This window comes from Antechinus flavipes, chromosome 2, assembly GCF_016432865.1.
Source record: "Antechinus flavipes isolate AdamAnt ecotype Samford, QLD, Australia chromosome 2, AdamAnt_v2, whole genome shotgun sequence".
NCBI classification, from domain to species: domain Eukaryota; kingdom Metazoa; phylum Chordata; class Mammalia; order Dasyuromorphia; family Dasyuridae; genus Antechinus; species Antechinus flavipes.
In genome coordinates, this window is record NC_067399.1 from 225,322,350 (window position 1) to 225,341,161 (window position 18,812).

At 36.5% G+C, this 18,812-nt stretch overlaps 1 protein-coding gene across 1 annotated transcript in view; it reads left to right on the plus strand.

Moving 5' to 3' along the window:
- Window positions 1–9,991, plus strand: part of CIB4 (calcium and integrin binding family member 4) — an 88,509-nt gene extending 78,518 nt beyond the window's left edge. Inside the window, exons 5-7 of the mRNA XM_051976324.1 lie at window positions 2,456–2,565; window positions 3,575–3,663; window positions 9,811–9,991. Coding sequence (XP_051832284.1) covers window positions 2,456–2,565; window positions 3,575–3,663; window positions 9,811–9,841 — 230 coding nt within the window. The 3' untranslated portion in view covers window positions 9,842–9,991. The remainder of the gene's footprint in view (window positions 1–2,455; window positions 2,566–3,574; window positions 3,664–9,810) is intronic.
- Window positions 9,992–18,812: the final 8,821 nt, after the last annotated feature.

Here is an 18,812-nt window from a genome sequence, read left to right on the forward strand (position 1 = left end):
AAATGGATTTTGATTAGGAAATTTACACCTTATGATTTAAGGAGTAGTGATAGGGAAAGGGAGGGTTTGGAACTATGATTTCATGGTGTTTGATATTATCTCAGATGCAGATCTGTGCTTCTTCTGTAAATTATAAGTATCTAAGAGAAAAAGTAGCCTGGGGCACTTGGTCAACAAGCATTTATTAAACATCTACTCTTTGCCAGGGTCTATGCTAACTGCTGGAAATAAAAAGAAAGGCAAAAAAATAGTAAAGGAACTCAGTCTAATGGGGGTGACAACATGCAAACAATTATGTACAAATAAATTATAAACAACATAAATTGGTGGTAATCAGAGTGGAGACACTAGAGTAAGAAAGCTTCTAGCAGAATGTAGAATTTTAATTGAGTTTTTAAGGAAGCCAAGACAGGAAGATGAAGAGGGAGGGAATTTCAAGTATGGGATGAACAGCCAGTGAAAATGCTTAAAATTGGGAGATGAAGTGTCTTGTATAAGGAACAACAAAGAGGAAAAGATTAAGTAACTTGTTCAGAGTCACTCAACCAATAGAGGAACAACAAGATCTTGCCGATTTTGAGACCAACTTTCTATCTGCCAGGCCAACCCTCTAATTAAGAAGAAAAAAGCTATAAAATAACTTTTCATGGGAGCTGTGTAGCAAGCTTATATGTATTTGCAATTCTATAAGGAGAAAAATGACCAAGCCCTATTAGTATGGGTAAGGCAAAAAGCAGTGATTGGATGTTCCAAGGAGAGGAGGCTCCAGGTATTTAGGGAAACTTTAGGGTGAGATAGCACGGTTTGGAAGTGTGGGAATGAGGAACAAAGCTGGAAAATGAAGGGTGCCATTCTTGTTATCGGGAGGAAATGTTGCCATGTTATTCTTGTTACTAGAACTGGTGAAGGCTAGTCCTAGAGCTGGTCTCTACCACTTTGTGAATGGCCAGTAAAAGCTGAGAATTTTTTAAGAAGGGATCAAAAAGCAGTCTCTACTCTTGTAGACCCTGGATTGTCAGTCTAAGTGTTATCTTTCCGAAGCCATCAAGTTGAATATGACGCTTCTTCTGGAACTCCTAGGTTGTTCTTGATCCTGGATTGCCTCATATTCTCAAATTCTCAAATAATTGATGCTTTCCTTCTGTATTTCTTTATGGTCTGGTCTCAATAGAAATAGAAAACATCTGGTTGGCATCAATCATATGAATGAACTCCTCGTGAATGTCTTTTTCTTTCTTCCCCTGCAGCATAGTATAGTGGAAAGGGTGCTGGTTCAAATTCAAGCCCAGATACATGGTAGCCATGTGACCCCAAGTACATCACTTCCTTGGGCTGGGCCACCGTTTCTTCATCTCTAAAATGGAGATGATAAAATTTATATTACCCATAAGAAATGCAGCTTGATATTATGGGTAGAGAAGAACTAATCTGGGAATCAGGAAGTAGGGAAGGGGGAATGGAGGAGAACAAGATCCAAGTGCCACATTTGACACCTACTGACAGTGCACTCTTGGGTAAGTAACTTGACTTCTCACTGTTCGTGTCCACTCTCTAAGATCTAAACTGCATTGATAGAGTTTTCTTTATCTGGGTATTCCATACAACAATGAACTCAAGGGTCCAGACTATATCCTCTTACTTATCTCACAGGATTGTCAATAAGTCATTGTCTGTACGAAGATCATTCCTTTGATAGAGAATTGACTTCTTTCTAAGTCAGTTTTGGTTTTCTTCATATTTCTTCTTTACTTGGGGAAGTGCATGGGGTTTCCTTTTGTCTCTAGGATAAAATATGAACTCCTCTGCTTGATTTGTAAAGCCCTCCATAGCCTGGCACTAGTCTATCTTTTAAGACTTATTCAAGGCTTACTATCTTCTTCAAACATTGTAGGTGCTAGACAGACTGGACAATTTATTTTTCCCTGTATATGGCATTCTGCCTCTCATCTTGCTATCTTTGTGCAGATCACATGCCTCAGATGTTTTTTCTCTTCTCTACCTCTAGACATCCTTGACTTTCTTGAAGACTCAACTCAGATGCCACTTTGTTTCCTCTCCAGTTGTTAGTATTCTCCCAACTGATTATTTTATATTTATTTTGTTGTTGTTGTTTTAGTCACATTCAACTCTTAATGACCTAATTTAGGATTTTCTTGGCAAAGATAATAGAATGATTTGTCATTTCTTTCTCCAGCTGATTTTACAGATGAGGAGATTGAGGAAATTCAGGGTAAATGACTTGTTCAAGGTCACCCAACTAGTAAATGTTTGAAGCCAAATTTGAACTTAGGAGATGAATCTTCTTGATTCCAGGCCTGGAGGGTTAATCACTGCATCAGCCACCTGCCTAGACTAATGTAACTGGCCTATAATGGTGTGAGGTAAAGAGGAAGTTCTTTCCTACCCATCCCTTTTAACTTCTTCATTTTATTCAAGAATTGCCTCTTCTCAGCAGATATTAATGAGAATGGCTTCATCGATGAGGATGACCTCCAATGCATCATCCAGAGGTTGCTGAACACTACTGATGTGGGTGACGACTTGCTAAAGAATCTGACTAAACATGTATGTACTCAGTGCAAGGGGTCAAATGAAGATCTTCCCTTCACCACTGGTGGGGTGCACAGGCCCTAGGAGTGGTATAGTATATGTAACCTTCACTGATCTGGTCCCTCAAATAAATGCATTAGAGAGAAAGATTGCTTGGCAACATCCAAACTCCTTCTTGTGAGAGTCAAGGGCATGTATTTGCAAAAGAGCAGGCTCAGGTTTAGGGATTGGTATAACCCATGAGACTTCATGAAAAAGGCTGAATTTATGTGGGGATCAAACATGTGGCCTTCGTCTAAGTAATTGGGTACCATAGTCAAGTAAGTTATATTCACTAGGGCCATTTTCTTGTTCTCACTCAGTGCTCTGCCCTCGTTTAAACAGCAAGAGATTTGGATTCAAGGTCACAGAATGAATCTTTGCCATTTATACTTTTAGAGTTCTCATCTAAACTATGCTGAGAGAAAGTTTTGTGTGTAGGGGGCACAAAAGAGAGTTAGTGTAGGGAATCATGCAGGGGGAAACAGGACAGGTATGCTCTGGCCTTGAGCCTTCTCCATAAAGCTATCAGGGAGCCCTCCTAGCCAAAGAAGGAAAGTGTAGCTGGTGTAACAAAATCCAGCAACACCAAATCCTTGGAGAGTATAGGAGAGAGTTAACTACTTTGTAGAGTTGCTTATTTTAAAAAACAAACAAAAAAAGCCACAATCAAATCCAACTCCTGCCTCCAAATGGCACTACACCTTCTAAGAACTCTCAGGGCAAGACTTTCTGGAGCTTTCAGCTTAGCTTGGCTGTTGTAAATAGCTTGAGGTTGCCAAAGCTCACAGTCATAGTGAACTGGGAAGGACCAGGATACCCAGGAGGCATTTTCTCTAAGACAGAGTCTACTGGGTAACCCTGCGGAATTCCTAAACAAAGGGCCTAAGTCAAGGGGTAACTCAATCTCTTTTCCCCCCACTTTTCTCTATCTTATGTTTGTTCTATCTCCCAGACTCCTCATTTCTTTTTTTTTCCATTGTAGATACTGGGAGAATCGGATCTGGACAATGACCACATGCTGTCTTTTGCAGAATTTGAACATGCCATGTCTAAGTCCCCAGATTTCATGAAGTAAGAAACCAGCATTAGCTATAAAAGGGGGAGGAGGAAAAGAGAAAAAGAAAGGGAGAGAAAAGGGGAGGCTCCAAAGCAGAAAATCAGGCACCTCTAGTTTCTGGCCAAGAGAAACTGCTACCTAAGTGTTCTGAGGACAGCAACTTGATCTTTAAATTGTTGAGTAGATTCTGTCAGTGTCACAAAGACTGGTCTTTTTCCTGGAATTAAAAAAATACATTAAATTAGGGAATTTATGAAGGTGCAAAAGGAGAGGACAAGTAAATAGTGAATTTAGGAGGAGAATGGAAATTGATCCTCTCAAGATGAATTCCACTTTGTTCTACCAATGGAACACACCTAGTCCAAGCAGAGATCATGGAATACAGTTAATGCATCTGTCCAGCTTTTTATCTGGTCCTTGACCCACCAGCTCCTTTCCATCCATTGTTATTCCTTACCACCATCCCATGAGATTGGCTTATCCACCTCCATCCAAAAGGAAAGGAACTTGAGGTGCAGAGAAGGTCATTTGGTTTATAAATAAGTACTTACTATCTACTGAGTGTCAGGGGATACAGTTCTAGAGATATAAAGACTCATACTCTGTCCTCAAGGAGCTCACATTCTAATACTAGAAACAATATGCAAAAAATTGTCTATATAAGAGATGATATAAATGGAATGCAATCTCAAATAGAAAGTTCTAATAGTAGGAGGAAGTAGAAAAGGACCTCCTGAAGTAAGTGGAATTTGAGTTAGTCTTAAGAAGCTTGGGAAGGTAGGAGTTGAAAATAAGGAGGGACAACATTCCAAGAAAAGGTACAATCAAAGAAAAGCCCAGAATCAGAATATGGAATGCTATGTTCAAGGAATGGTAAGAAGCTCAAGGTGGCTGCATTGTGGAATATGCAGATATGGATAACATGTAAGATAATTGGAAAGGTGGGAAGAAAGTTGGTTTTCAAGGGATTTGAAAACTAAGCAGGATTTTATATTTAATCCTGCAGGTACAGGGGTATTCATGGAGTTTATTGACTGGGGGGAGTAGTGATAGTCAGCCTAAGCTTTAGGAAAACACTTTGGCTGCAGAATGGAGAATGGACTGGAATGAAGAGAGACTTGGGGTAGGGACACAAATTAGAAGGCAGACAATAGGGTGGAGTGAATATATCCAGGCCTTATATGAGATTATAGAGACAGGGCAGGAATTGGAACTTGTAGGATCATAGATTCAGACAGAGCTCTGTAGTGCAACCCTTTTTGCAGAAGGGTGAATTGAAGCCCCAATTGCTTAAATGACTTGCCCAGGATCACACAAGTAAGTAAGCCCCAGTACCTCTGAATCTATAGCTAGGTCTCTTTCCCTGGTACCATGTTGTACCACGTTGCTATTAGGAGAAAATGTTGCCATGATATTCTTGTTACTAGAACTGGTCAAGGCTAGTCCTAGAGCTGGTCTCTACCACTTTATGAATGGCCAGTAAAAACTGGCCTAAGTGTTTAGGTGTCAAGAAAGAATAAACCATGAGAAAAGCAGCCTAACTTTCTAGCTATGTGACACTAAGTAAATCATTTAATTTTTCTGGGTCCTACTTTCTTTATTTGTAAAATGGGAAACAGACTTTTTCTTTAAAGTCCTCAAACATCCTGGGATCCATGTGTGTATTTGTCCTACTAGCAGGCTGGTATAGATGTAGGATCTAAGAACTTGAATTTGAATCCTAGCCCTGCCATTAACTATTCTACTATTCATGGCAGTTGTTCCTAACCTGCTTGTCTTTCTGTAAGTCCCTCAAAGCACTTGCTTTCCCTACCCTGTCAAGTGAGGATTTGGATACTTCACAGAAAAAAACAAAACTGGAGCGATTTGTTAAATGCACTCTCTTCTCCTTCTTCCTCTCACATACTTTAGACATCTTTTCCCACTGTGTATTCCTACACTTTTATCTTAGATGAAGAGGAAGACTTTCTCCTTGACAAGAGCACCATCTTCTCTTTACATGCACCCTTGATCCCATCACTCTTATCTTCTCTGTTTTCTCCCACTATCATACCCACTACATTTCCTATCTTCAATATCTTCTTATCTATTGATTCCTTTCCTATTACCTGTAAACACACTTATATCTCCCCAATTTTTGAAAAAAGAATCCTCATTAGATCTTAGTATTCTGGTAGCTCTTGTCCCTTCTCAAACTCCTTAAGAAAGCCATCCACAGAGTATATCCATTTCCTGTCCTCTTATTTTCTTCTTTTTTTAGGTAAAATTCCTTTATTGTCAAACTTCACATAGACAGAAACCATAGGGAACACTGCATAGAAGTTAATTTGAGAGAGAAGACAAGGGAGGTGGCTCCCCAACTCCACCCTCATGCTCACTCCAAGTAGAAGTGACTTATCCAAGATGGCAGATCTGGCAAGGGAGAGAGCCAGTAAGAAATAAGACCCATGCTAAGAGTAGGAAATAGGTCAGGTCAGGGGGTGGTGAAGGATCAGAGGCATGTCTTTGCCTGACCTTGTGGGGGGACATGGCTAAATATTCCAGAGGACAGGCGATAGATCTTTTGATTTGGGGCTGTTGGACAGTTTGTTCAAATGGGATGCAGGTTTCCTCCTTCATTTTCTGTTTGATTGCCAAGGGAAGCAGAAGCTGAACTCTTCATCAGCTGCTGTCCTTGGTACTGTCTCCCAGGGCCTAAACCATTGAAAAAGTTCAGCCTGGCCTGGCCCTGAAGGAACATAGTTCCAGATGGACACTCCAAATCTTTGTGGGTATCCAGCTTCCTATACTTAGGTTTTTCGATCACCTGGTCACAGAGGTGCTTCTGGGTGCTTCTGAGCTTGAGAGCACCTGCTGGGATTTTTTTGGCGGGGGAGAATTTGGACTTTCTTAATGGAGTAGCCAAAAGGGTACATTCCCTGAGGGAAGCTGTGAGACTTCAAGCATCTGGGTTCCTCCTTGGATTCCATTTTAGTTGTGGGACAAAAGCATTGGTGAAAAGTCAAATCTTCAAACTTTAAAATTGTGGGTGCTAGGCTGCTCCAGGGCCTTCCTGATCTTTAGAGATCTCCAACTGTTTTCTCTGTCAGAGTTCTAGTCTGAGGGAGTTCTCCCTCTTATTTTCTTAAGGAAAACTATTCATTATCCTCTTATTTTCTTCTAAACTCTATGTAATGTGTCTTTTGCTGAAACCACCTTTTCCAAAGTGACCAGTGATCCCTTATTGCTAAATCTAATGTCCTTTTTTTCAGTTTTCATCTTTCTTAGTTTGTCCTGTACAGCATTTGACATTGTTGATGAGTTTTCTCTACATATTCCCCCTCTATAACGTTTTTGTAGTTCTATTCTTTTAGATATTCCTTTTCAATATTCTTTGCATTCAGGTTGCATTATTAACTGTGGGAGTCCACCAAGGTTCTATCCTAGATTACTTTTTTTTCCTCTATATTTTCTCATGTAGCTATCTCATCAGCTCCCATGGCTTTAATTATTACTTTTATGTAGACATTTCCCAGATTTATATATTCAGCCCTAACCACTCTCCTGAGCTCCAGTTCATGTGATCTTTTGCCTTTTGAGCATTTTTAACTAGAAGTCCTATTAACATCTCAAATTCAATGTGTCCAAAACAGTACTCATGTTTTCCTCAAAACCTTTCCTTTTTCTGTATCTTCTTAACTGTTGAGATCAACACTATCATTTCAAACCATTCAGACTTGAAACCTCTGTGTCATCTTCTCACTCACTCCATACACTCAATCCATTAGCAGATCTTGTCATTTCTACTTTCACAATCTCTTTCATATACCTCCCCCCGTCATTGTAATAGCTTTCTAATCAGTCTCCCTGACTCAGTTCCTTCTCCAGCTGCCAAAATAATTTCCCCAAAATATAGTCATGACTATGTTAGATTTAGAGCTCTGGTCAAAGTCCTTTGATCCTGGAAGGTGAAAGAAAAATACCCCACAATGAAGCAATGCAGCAAAAAAGTTGTATAACAATGGTTAGAACAGCTCCAGCAACAACTGCAGCAGCATCTGTTTCAGCTCCCTCTCCTCTCATCTCAGGTGGGCTGCATTTATTGAATATAGACAAAAGTGGTTACTTGCCAAAGCATTACCAAAGATACACTTGCACAGAAGAAGCAAGATCACTTGCATGAGTCGTATCCCTTTGTCTCAGGATAAAGATACTTATATAAGCATTATAGTTGTGGTTACATTACTTAGAATATACATGGAGCAATTTATGCGTTGGATCCTTGAGACTTATTCTATGTTCTGCCCTTACACCATGCTATTCCCATTCCTTATTAGTTAATCTTCAGGGACTCCCTATTACTTTCAGGATCAATGAACTTGATCAAAGTCCTCTGGATTTAAAGGTTTTCACAACCCAACTCCTTCCCATCTTCTCAATTTCCTTATACTTTACTCTCTTCCTTAGTTCTATGATTTAGTTATCCTGTCCTAATTGCTATTCCTGAACATAATACTCTATCTTCTATCTCTCTTCCTTTGTATAAAACACCATTTATGCTTGGAACAATCTTTCTCCTGAACTCTGTTTCTAGGTATTTTTTCTTTAAAACAAAACAAAACAAAACACATTTTTCAACAATGTTTTCAACATTTACCCTTGTAAAACCTTGTGCTTCAAATTTTTTTTCTCCCTCTCTTCCTCCTACCCCCTCCACTAGACAGCAAGTAATCCAACATATGTTAAACATGCATAATTCTATATATATTTCCAAATTTATCATGCTATATAAGAAAAATCAGATTAAAAAGGAATAAAAAATTGGGGAAAAGTGAGTAAAAAACAACAATAAAAGGTGAAAATACTCTGTTGTGATCCACATTCAGTTCCCATAGTCCTTTCTCTGGGCACAGATGGCTCTCTCCATCAAAGACCATTTTGACTGGCCTGAATCAACTCATTATTTTTAATAGGTTTTTATTTATAAGATATATGCATGGGTAATTTTTCAGCATTGACCCTTGCAAAACCCTCTTTTTCAACTTTTCCCCTCCTTTCCCCCACCTTCTCCCCTAGATGGCAGACAGACCCATATATGTTAAATATGTTAAAGTATATGTTAAATACAATATATGGGATCAACTTATTATTGAAAAGAGTCATAACCATCAGAACTGATCATCATATAATCTTGTTGTTGCTGTGTATAATGTTCTCTTGGTTCTATTCATTTCACTTAGCATCAGTTCATGTAAGTCTCTCCAGACCTTTCTGAAATTATCCTGCTGATCATTTCTTAGAGAACAATAATATTATAGTCATTACCATAATTTATTTAACTATTCCCCAATGGTTAGTCATCTACTCAGTTTTCAGTTCCTTGCCACTACAAAAAGGGCTGCTACAAACATTTTTGCACATGTGGGTCCTTTCCCATTTTTATGATCTCTTTGGGATACAGGTCCAGTAATGACACTGCAGGATCAAAGGGTATATACAGTTTGATAGCCCTTTGGGCATAGATCCAAATTGCTTTTCAGAATGGTTGGATCAGTTCACAATTCCAATAAGAATCTATTAGTGTCCCAGTTTTCTCACATTCCCTCCAACATTCATCATTATCTTTTCCTCTCATCTAATCAGTCTGAGAGGGGTGTAGCAGGACCTCAGAGATATCTTAATTTTCTGCTCTTGATATTGAAAACTTATTAAATTCCTCCTTCTATTGGAGGCTTTTCTGTGAACATCTTCCCCTGAGATGACCTCCCATACACTCTGGAAACAGCTAGTTTATTGTGGTTTTCTCCCCACTAGAATATAAACTCCTTGAGGTCAAGGACTGTTTTTGCCTTTCTTTGCATCCCTTGTGCTTAGCACAGGGTCTAGCACATAGAAAGTGTTTAACAAATGCTTGTTGAGTAACTGACTGGCTGACTAGTAATTAACTCATGACTGAGCAAATGACTTCATCTTTCTGGGTCTCAGTTTACTCACAAGTAAAATGAGGGGAAGATTGTCTATATCAATGATGACTATAATCCTATGATAGGGAGTTGGGGCTTCTAGAAGGATATAACATGATCAGAGAGAAATTATCGATCCTATATCAGACTAGTCCCATTTGAACAAGCAGAATTTCCTGTAGCATTAAGCACTTCATGAGTATTTTGTTCTTCTTCCAGCTCCTTTCGGATTCATTCCTGGGGTCTCTGATGGTGAAGCTGCCTTGCTGAGAACATCCTAAACAATCAGTCTTCCAGCTGCTATATGGGAGGCTTCTATAATCCTGTTCACTTCCCTCTCATATCTGAAGACTAAGAGAGGGATATGGTTGCAAGTGTATCTCTATTTCTTTTAAGAGAATAAAGCCACAGACAGGTATTTTCCTTACCCCTCTGGCTCAGTGTTCTTTGAATCCAGGAAATGTACCATGTTGGGATATAAAGAAGGGTTGAACAGAATGAATAGACTTAGTTAGATTGTATGTAGCATCCCTATTAGCTATACTGTCTATTACATTTGCAGATTATAGTAAGGTTGCCAAAGTTCAGGAGGACATTTTACAAAAGAATAATTCAATAAGTGGTTTTGATCTAGTGAAATGTTCAATAAGAAGAAATATTAAGCTGCATGTAGCATCCCTCTCAGGTATAGCCAGGTCCAAAAGACTGTTTCTGAGCCTATTAAAACATAGAGTTCTTGCTGATATGAAGACATACAAATCCAATGGCAAAAGTATTTAATTAAAACATGAAAAAAACATAGATCACAAGATTGTGAATCAAGAAGCAAAACATTCTCTACAAATTTTATCATCTGATACCCCTTCAATATCTCTAACTCTGGAATATGGTGGAAGGATATAGTGATTTTGTACCAATAGATCAAGGTGGAGACTTCCTACACTGGGTTCTACTTCTTGAAGTCTTTCCCACAGGGCCATTCAAGGAGGGAGAAGCTTGTTTTTATGGTCAAAGTTCAAAATATCATGTACCCTACTGCGTGTAATCTCCTCAGAAAGAAAGAAAGAGAAGGAAGGAAGGAGGGAAGGAAGGGAAGGAGAAAGAGAGGGAGAAAGGAAGAAAAGGAGGAAGGGAGGAAAGAAGGAACGAAGGAAGGAAAAAAGGAAGGAAGGAAGGAAGGAAGAAAAGTAGGAAGGAAGGGAAGGAGGGAGGGAGGGAGGAAAGGAAGAAGGAAGGAAGGAAGGAAGGAAGGAAGGAAGGAAAGAAGGAAGGAAGGAAAGAAGAAAGGAAGGAAAAAAGGAAGGAAAGAAAGAAGGAAGGAAGGAAAAAAAATTAGTTTGCTTTGGTATGCATTCAAACTTCATCAATTCTTGCTCTGGAGGAATATAGCATTTTTCATCAGGAAAACTTTAGGATTGTTTTGGATCATTGTTTTGCTGAGAATAGCTAAATCATCGTATTATATGGCTGTTATCACGTACAGTCTTCTGGTTCTGCTCACTTCACTCTGCATCAGTTCAAGTAAGTCTGGGTTTTTCTGGAAATATCCTGCTTCTCATTTCTTATAGTACAGTAATATTCCATCATAACCACATAGTACAATTCCTTTAGCCATTCCCCAATTGATGGCATCCCCTCAATTTCCAATTCTTTGCCACCACAAAAGAACTGCTATATTTTTGTGCAAATAGGTCCTTTTACCTTTGTTTGATCTCTTTGGGATATGACCTAGTAATGGCATTGCATAATGATTTTCAAAGACAATAAAAATTTAATTTTTTAATATTTTTACAGGAGCTTATCTAGTACTTAGCAAGACTAATTTGTTAAAATAGCAAGCTTCCAAGACAAGCAAGTGCCTCCTCTATCCCCTAATTATTCCTCCTCCTAGTCACTTCATCAGCATTCACATTCCTGGCTTTTCAGTTTTCCAGGGTCTATTTGCTTAAGGCTGTCCACATGTCACTGCCCTTTCAAACTATATTATTATTTTTTGCATGTTTCAACTCTAAATCTTTGATTCTATGTAACTAGGATCTCTTCCCATACTACCAATAAAACTCTCTTTGGCATATGTGTGTACACATGGCAGCAGAATTTAATGATGAAATTAATGAATTTAATGAAAAAGCTTTCTGATTGAATTAATTCATACTGATGTGTGAATGACTGAGAGCCCAAACAGAGGTTGGTTAGCTCAAATGAGTCCTTAACAAAAATTTAACACAGTATAACCAGAGTAAAGCAGAAATATTCTGGAAGGAATATTTTTGGGGGTGGTGGTGGTTGGTATTTTATTTATGTAGGGATATCAATAACCCAGCTCTCTCTTCCCTTCTTTCTACATTACTACTATAAACTTTTCTTACTTTCCACAGCTTCCTCTACTTCTGAACCTATAAGACTTTTTTTCTCTGCAGGCTCCCAAGGGTCTTCATGATAGTTTCCATGAGTAGGGGCAGGAGGTCTTTGTGTCTATCTTGTGTTTGGGGTTTATCAGTAGGCAATGTTTGGCCCTAATAAGCCCAGGGATATGAGGCACTTAAAACAAAAGGGTTGAAGATCTTGTAAAGTGGGCAAAAAGTGAATTTAAAGGAAAACATAAGACAACAAAATATAAGGTATAATGTTGGTTAAAAAGAGCTTGTCTAAGGAGAAAGAAAGTAGAGGGAGAAGAAAGGAAATGAAGAGAGGAAGGAGGAAAAAAGAGGAAGAGATAGTGTATTAATGTAGCTACTATATTGCTCTAAACTATTAAAGAAACTGCTATAAGCAAAAAGTACTGTAGGAAAATGAGGGTATGGAATGATTCCTTCCCTTCATCTATTGTGTACTTTCTCCTCTATACAATGAGGAAATCAGAAAAGAGAACTCTGTGTAATGAGAAAATGACCAACTATGCGTATCTGGAGTGGACCAACCACTCCAGAACTAATTTTGAGGTGTTATTTTAAAGTTCTTTGGAGGGAAATTTGGGAGAGCTCAATTGAGTCCTTACCTTTTTTGATCATCTTGGTTCTGTCCTCCAAATGTTTAATTTCTTTTTTTAATTATGTTTTTTAATTAACGCTTTTTATTTACAAAGCATATGCATGGGTAATTTTTTACAACATTGATCCTTGTAAAACCTTTTTTTTCCCAAATTTTTCCCTCCTTCTCCCCACACACCCCCAGCTGGCAGGTAGTCCAATACATGTTAAAATGTTGAAATACATGTTAGATCCAATATATGTATACATATTTATACAGTTATCTTGTTGCACAAGAAAAATCAGATCAGGAAGGAAGAAAAAAAAACTGAGAAAGAAAACATAATGCAAGCAAATAACAACACAAAGAATGAGAATGCTATATTGTGTTCCACACTCATTTCCCATAGTCCTCTCTCTGGGTGTAGATGACTCTCTTCATCACTACACAAGTGGAATTGGTTTGAATCATCACATTGTTGAAGAGAGCTGCATCCATTACAATTGATCATCTTATAGCCTTGTTATTGCTGTGTATAATTATCTCCTGGTACTACTCATTTTACTTAGCATCAGTTCATGTAGGTCTCTCCAAGTCTCTCTGAAATCATCCTGCTGAACATTTTTTACAGAAACAATAGTATTCCATAGTGTTCATACACCATAATTTATTCAGTCCTTCTCCAATTGATGGCATCCACTCAGTTTCTAATTTTTTGCCACTACAAAAAAGGCTGCTACAAACATTTTTGTACATGTGGTCCCTTTCCCTCTTAAGCTCTCTTTGGGATATAAGCCCAGTAGAAACACTGCTGGATCAAAGGTATGCAGAGTTTGATAACTCTTGAAGCATAGTTCCAAATTGCTCTCCAGAATTGCTGGATCCGTTCACAGTTCTACCAACAATGTATCAATGTCCTAGTTTTCCCACATCCCCTCCAGCATTCATTATTATCTTTTCCTGTTATCTTAGCCAATCTGATAGGTGTGTAGTGGTATCTCAGAGTTGTTTTAATTTGCATTTTTTCTGATCAATAGTGATTTGGAGCACCTTTTCATGTGGCTACAAATAGTTTCAATTTCTTCATCTGAAAATTGTCTATTCATATCCTTTGACTATCAATTGAAGAATGGCTTTAACTACTATAAATTTGAGTCAATTCTCTATATATTTTAGAAATGAGGCTTTATCAGATCCTTTGGATGTAAAAAAGTTTTCCCAATTTATTGCTTCTCTTCTAATCTTGTCTGCATTAGTTTTGTTTGTTCAAAAACTTTTTAATTTAATATAATCAAAATTATCTATTTTATGATCAATAATGATCTCTAGTTCTTCTTTGGTCACAAATTACTTCCTCCTCCACAAATCTGAGAGGTAAATTATGCTATGCTCTTCTAATTTGTTTTTAATATCATTCTTTATGTCTAAATCATGAACCCATTTTGACTTTATCTTGGTATATGGTGTTAGGAGTGAGTCTATGTCTACTTTCTGCCATACTGATTTCCAATTTTCCCAGCAGTTTTTGTCAAATAGTGAATTATTATCCCAAAAGCTGGGGTCTTTGGGTTTGTTAAATATTAGATTGTTATAGTCATTGGTTATTTTGTTCTGTGAACCTAACCTATTTCATTGATCAACTTCTCTATTTCTTAGCCAATAGCAAATGGTATTGATGACCACTGCTTTATAATATAGTTTTAGATCTGGTACAGCTAGGCTACCTTCATTTGCTTTTCTCTTCATTAATTCCTTTGAAATTCTTGCCCTTTTGTTCTTCCAGATAAATTTTGTTATTTTTTCTAGGTCTGTAAAATAGTTTCTTGGAAGTTTGATTGGTTAGCACTAAATAAATAGATTACTTTAGGGAGTATTGCCATCTTTATTATATTTGCTTGGCCTATCCACAAGCATTTGATATTTTCCCAATTGCTTAGATCTGACTTTATTTGTGTGGAAAGTGTTTTGTAGTTTTGCTCAAATAGTTCCTAATTTTATCTTGGCAGATGGACTCCCAAGTATTTTGTACTTTCAACACTTAGTTTAAATGGAATTACTTTTTGTATCTCTTGCTGTTGGATTTTGTTAGTAATGTATAAAAATGCTGATGATTTATATTGTATCCTGAAATTTTGCTAAAGTTATGGATTATTTCTAATAGCTTTTTAATAGATTCTCTGGGGTTCTATATGTATATCATCATATCATCTGCAAAGAGTAATAATTTGTTTTCTTCATTACTTAAATTCCTTTAATCTCTTTTTCATCTCTTATTGCCAAAGCTAGCATTTCTAATACAATATTGCATAATAATGGTGATAGTGGGCAACGTTGTTTCACCCCTGATCTTATTGGGAATGGTTCCAGTTGATCCCCATTATATATGATGTTTGATGATGATTTTAAATAGATGCTACTGACTGTTTTAAAGAAAAGTCCATTTATTCCTATACTCTCTAATATTTTTATTAGGAATGGGTGTTGGATTTTATCAAATGCTTTTTCTGTATCTATTGAGATAATCATATGGTTTTTGTTAATTTGGTTATTGATATAGTCAATTATGCTAATAGTTTTTCTAATATTGAACCAGCCCTGTATTCATGGTATAAATCCTACTTGATTGTGGTGTATTATCCTGGGGATGATTTTCTGTAATCTCTTTGCTAATATTTAAGATTTTTGCATCAATATTCATTAGGGAGATTGGTCTATAATTTTCTTTCTCTGTTTTTGTCCTACCTTGTTTAGGTATCAGTACCATATCTGTGTCATAAAAGGAATTTGGTAGGAGTTTTTTATTCCCTATTTTTTTCAAATAGTTTATATAGTATTGTAGTTAATTGTTCTTTAAATGTTTGGTAGAATTCACATGTAAATCCATCTGGTCCTGGGGATTTTTTCTTAGGGAATTGATTAATAGCTTGTTCTATTTCTTTTTCTAAAATGGGACTATTTAAGTAATTTATTTCCTCTTCTATTAATCTGGGCAATTTATATTTTTATAGGTATTCCTCCTTTTCACTTAGGTTGTCAAATTTATTGGCATAAAGTTGGGCAAAGTAACTCCTAATAATTGCTCTAGTTTCCTCTTCATTGGTGAATAGTTCTCCCTTTTAATTTTTGAGAATAACAATTTGATTTTCCTCTTTCCTTTTTCTAATCAAATTAACTAAAGGTTTATTATTTTGTTTTTTTTCATAAAACTAATTCTTAGTTTTATTTATTAATTCAATAGTTTTTTAGTTTCAATTTTATTTATCTCTCCTTTTATTTTTAGAGTTTCAAGTTTGGTATTTGATTGGGGGTTTTAATTTGTTCTTTTTCTAGCTTTTTAAGTTGCAAGACCGATTTATTGATCTTCTCTTTCTCTATTTTATGCAAGTAAGCATCCAGAGATATAAAATTTCCCCTATTATGCTTTGGCTGCATCCCACAAATTTTGGTATGCTGTCTCATTATTGTCATTCACTTGGATGAAATTACTGATTGTATCTATGATTTGCTATTTCACCCATTCATTCTTTAGGATGCGATTACTTAGTTTCCAATTTCTTTTTAGTCTATTTTTCACTGGCCCATTTTTGAATGTAATTTTGATTGCATCATGATCTGAAAAAACTGCTTTTTCTATTTCTGCCTTTCTGCATTTGATTTTGAGATCTTTATGTTCTAATATATGATCAATTTTTTTTATACATTCCATGAACTGCTGAGAAGAAAGTATACTCCTTTCTGTCTCCATTCAATTTTCTCCAAAGATGTATCATATCTAGTTTTTCTCATATTGTATTTACCTCTTTAATTTCTTATTTATTTTGTGGTTTGATTTATCTAATTCTGAGAGAGCAAGGTTGAGGCCTCCTACTATTATAGTTTTGCTGAATATTTCTTCTTGCAACTCTCTTAACTTCTCCTTTAGGAATTTAGATGCTACACCACTTGGTGCATATATGTTTAATATTGATATTGCTTCATTATCTATGGTACCCTTTAGCAAGATATAGTTTTCTTCCTTATCTCTTTTATTTTGATCAATTTTTGCTTTTGTTTGATCTAAGATCAGGATGGCTACTCCTGCTTTTTTTACTCACATGAAGCATAATAGATTCTGCTCCAGCCTTTTACTTTTGTTTGTTTCACTCTGTTTTAAATGTTCTTGTAAATAACATATTGTAAGATTCTGACTTGTAATCCATTCTGCTATCCACTTATGTTTTATGGGAGAGTTTACCCCATTCACATTTACAGTTAAAACTACTAATTCTGTATTTCCTGCCATCTTATTAACCCCAAATTATACTTTTCTCTTTCGTTTTCTCTGTTTCCTCCTTCTCAGTATTTTACTTATGAGCACTATTTGGCTTAAGCAGTCCTCCCCCTTTAGAGACCCTCCCCCTTTCTTATACCTTTCCCCTACTATTTCTCTTTTCCCTTCTATTTAGTTTACCCCTTCCCTTTTCCCGTTTCCCCTCCCACTTTTCTGTTAGATGAGAGATGTTTCTTGGTGACGTCAAATATATCTAATATTCTTTGGGCCAAATCTGATGAGAGTAAAATTCACGCAATATTCATCACTCTCCCTTCTTTCCCTCAATTAGATTTTCTTTGCCTCTTCCTGAGATGTAATTTCCTTCATTTTACTTCTACTTTCCCCCTTTTTCTATTAAAATCCCATTTTCACCTTTTTCTTTTTTATATTATAACAACAGTAAAATCAGATTATATATGTATTCTCAATATATATCCATAACAGAAATACAGTTCTCAAAAGGTTTTTTCTTTTTCTTTTTACCTTTTTGTGCTTCTCTTGAGTTTTATATTTGCAGGTCAATTTTTTTTGTTTAGCTCTGGTCTTTTCATCAAAAATAAATGGAAGTCACCAGTTTCATTGAATGTCCATCTTCCCTAAAAGAAAATGCTCAGTTTAACAGGGCAATTTATTCTTGGCTGCATTCCAAGTTCCTTCGCCTTTTAGAATATCAGATTCCAGGCCCTTTGATCTTTTAACATGGAAGCTGCTAGATCCTGAATAATACTTATTGTAGCTCCTCAGTATTTGAATTTTTTTTCTGGCTGCTTGTAATATTTTTTCCTTGGTCCAATAGTTCTGAAATTTTGCCATGATATTCCTTGGGGTTTTAATTTTGGGGTCTCTTTTAGGAGGTATTTGGTTAATTCTTTCAATGGTCATTTTACTGTCTGATTATATGATATCCAGGCAGTTCTCTTTGATGATTTCCTGAAAGATAGTGTCTAGGCTCTTTTTTTTTTCATTATGTATTTCAGGGAATTCAATAATCTTTAGATTGTCTTTGCTAGATCTATTTTCCAGTTTGGTTGTTTTCCCCAATTAGGTCTTTTTTTTCCCTACTTTTCTTTTTTCTTTCTTTCTTTCTTCTTTCTTTCTTTTTTTTTTTTTTGGTTTTGCTTGATTAATTCTTGTTGTCTCATCGAGCCATTCATTTCCATTTGTTCAGTTCTGAATTTTAGTGAATTTCCTTTACTTTTTTTTACTTCTTTTTGTATTTGTCCAATTGATTTTTAAATGAGTTGTTTTGTTCTATGGAATTTTTTTCATTTCACAAATTCTGTTTTTAAGGCATCATTTTATTTTTCCATTTTACAAATTCTGTTTTTCTGGGAGTTGCTTTCTTTTTCCATTTTATCAAATCTATCTTTTAATGAGTTAAATACCTTTTCCAAATCCTCTTGTAAAGTTTTCATTTCCTTTCCCCATTTTTCTTCTAGCTCTCTTTTAATATCCTTTTTAATTTCTTCTAAGATAGCCTTGTGTGATGGGGACCAGATTATATCACCTTTTGGGGCTTCATTTGGAGACAATCTGCCTTTAGTCTCTACATGGTTTGAAATCTATTCTTTTCTTTCACCATAGAAGCTGTCTATTGTCAGCTTCCTCTTTACTTTTTTACACATTAAAAAAAAAAGTTAAGAGCTGCTTTTAGAGCTGGGGAGGTTTTTCAAGCAGTTGTGGCTGTGCTAGGTTAGTGCTGATTCACTCCTGTTGCGGGGTTCACATGGCCAGATCCTGTGAGATTCTGACATTTTGGAGTTCACTATTGATCTTTTGTGTTTGTGTTGGATATTTTATAACTTCTCTTCTGATCTACTGGCTTGCAACCAGGGCAGAGTGGCCAACACTGCTGTAGATTCCTATAGATTCCTTCCCATAGATTCTCTGCCACTCAGAGTCCACACCCTCTGGAGTCCACATTACCTATGGAGTCCAC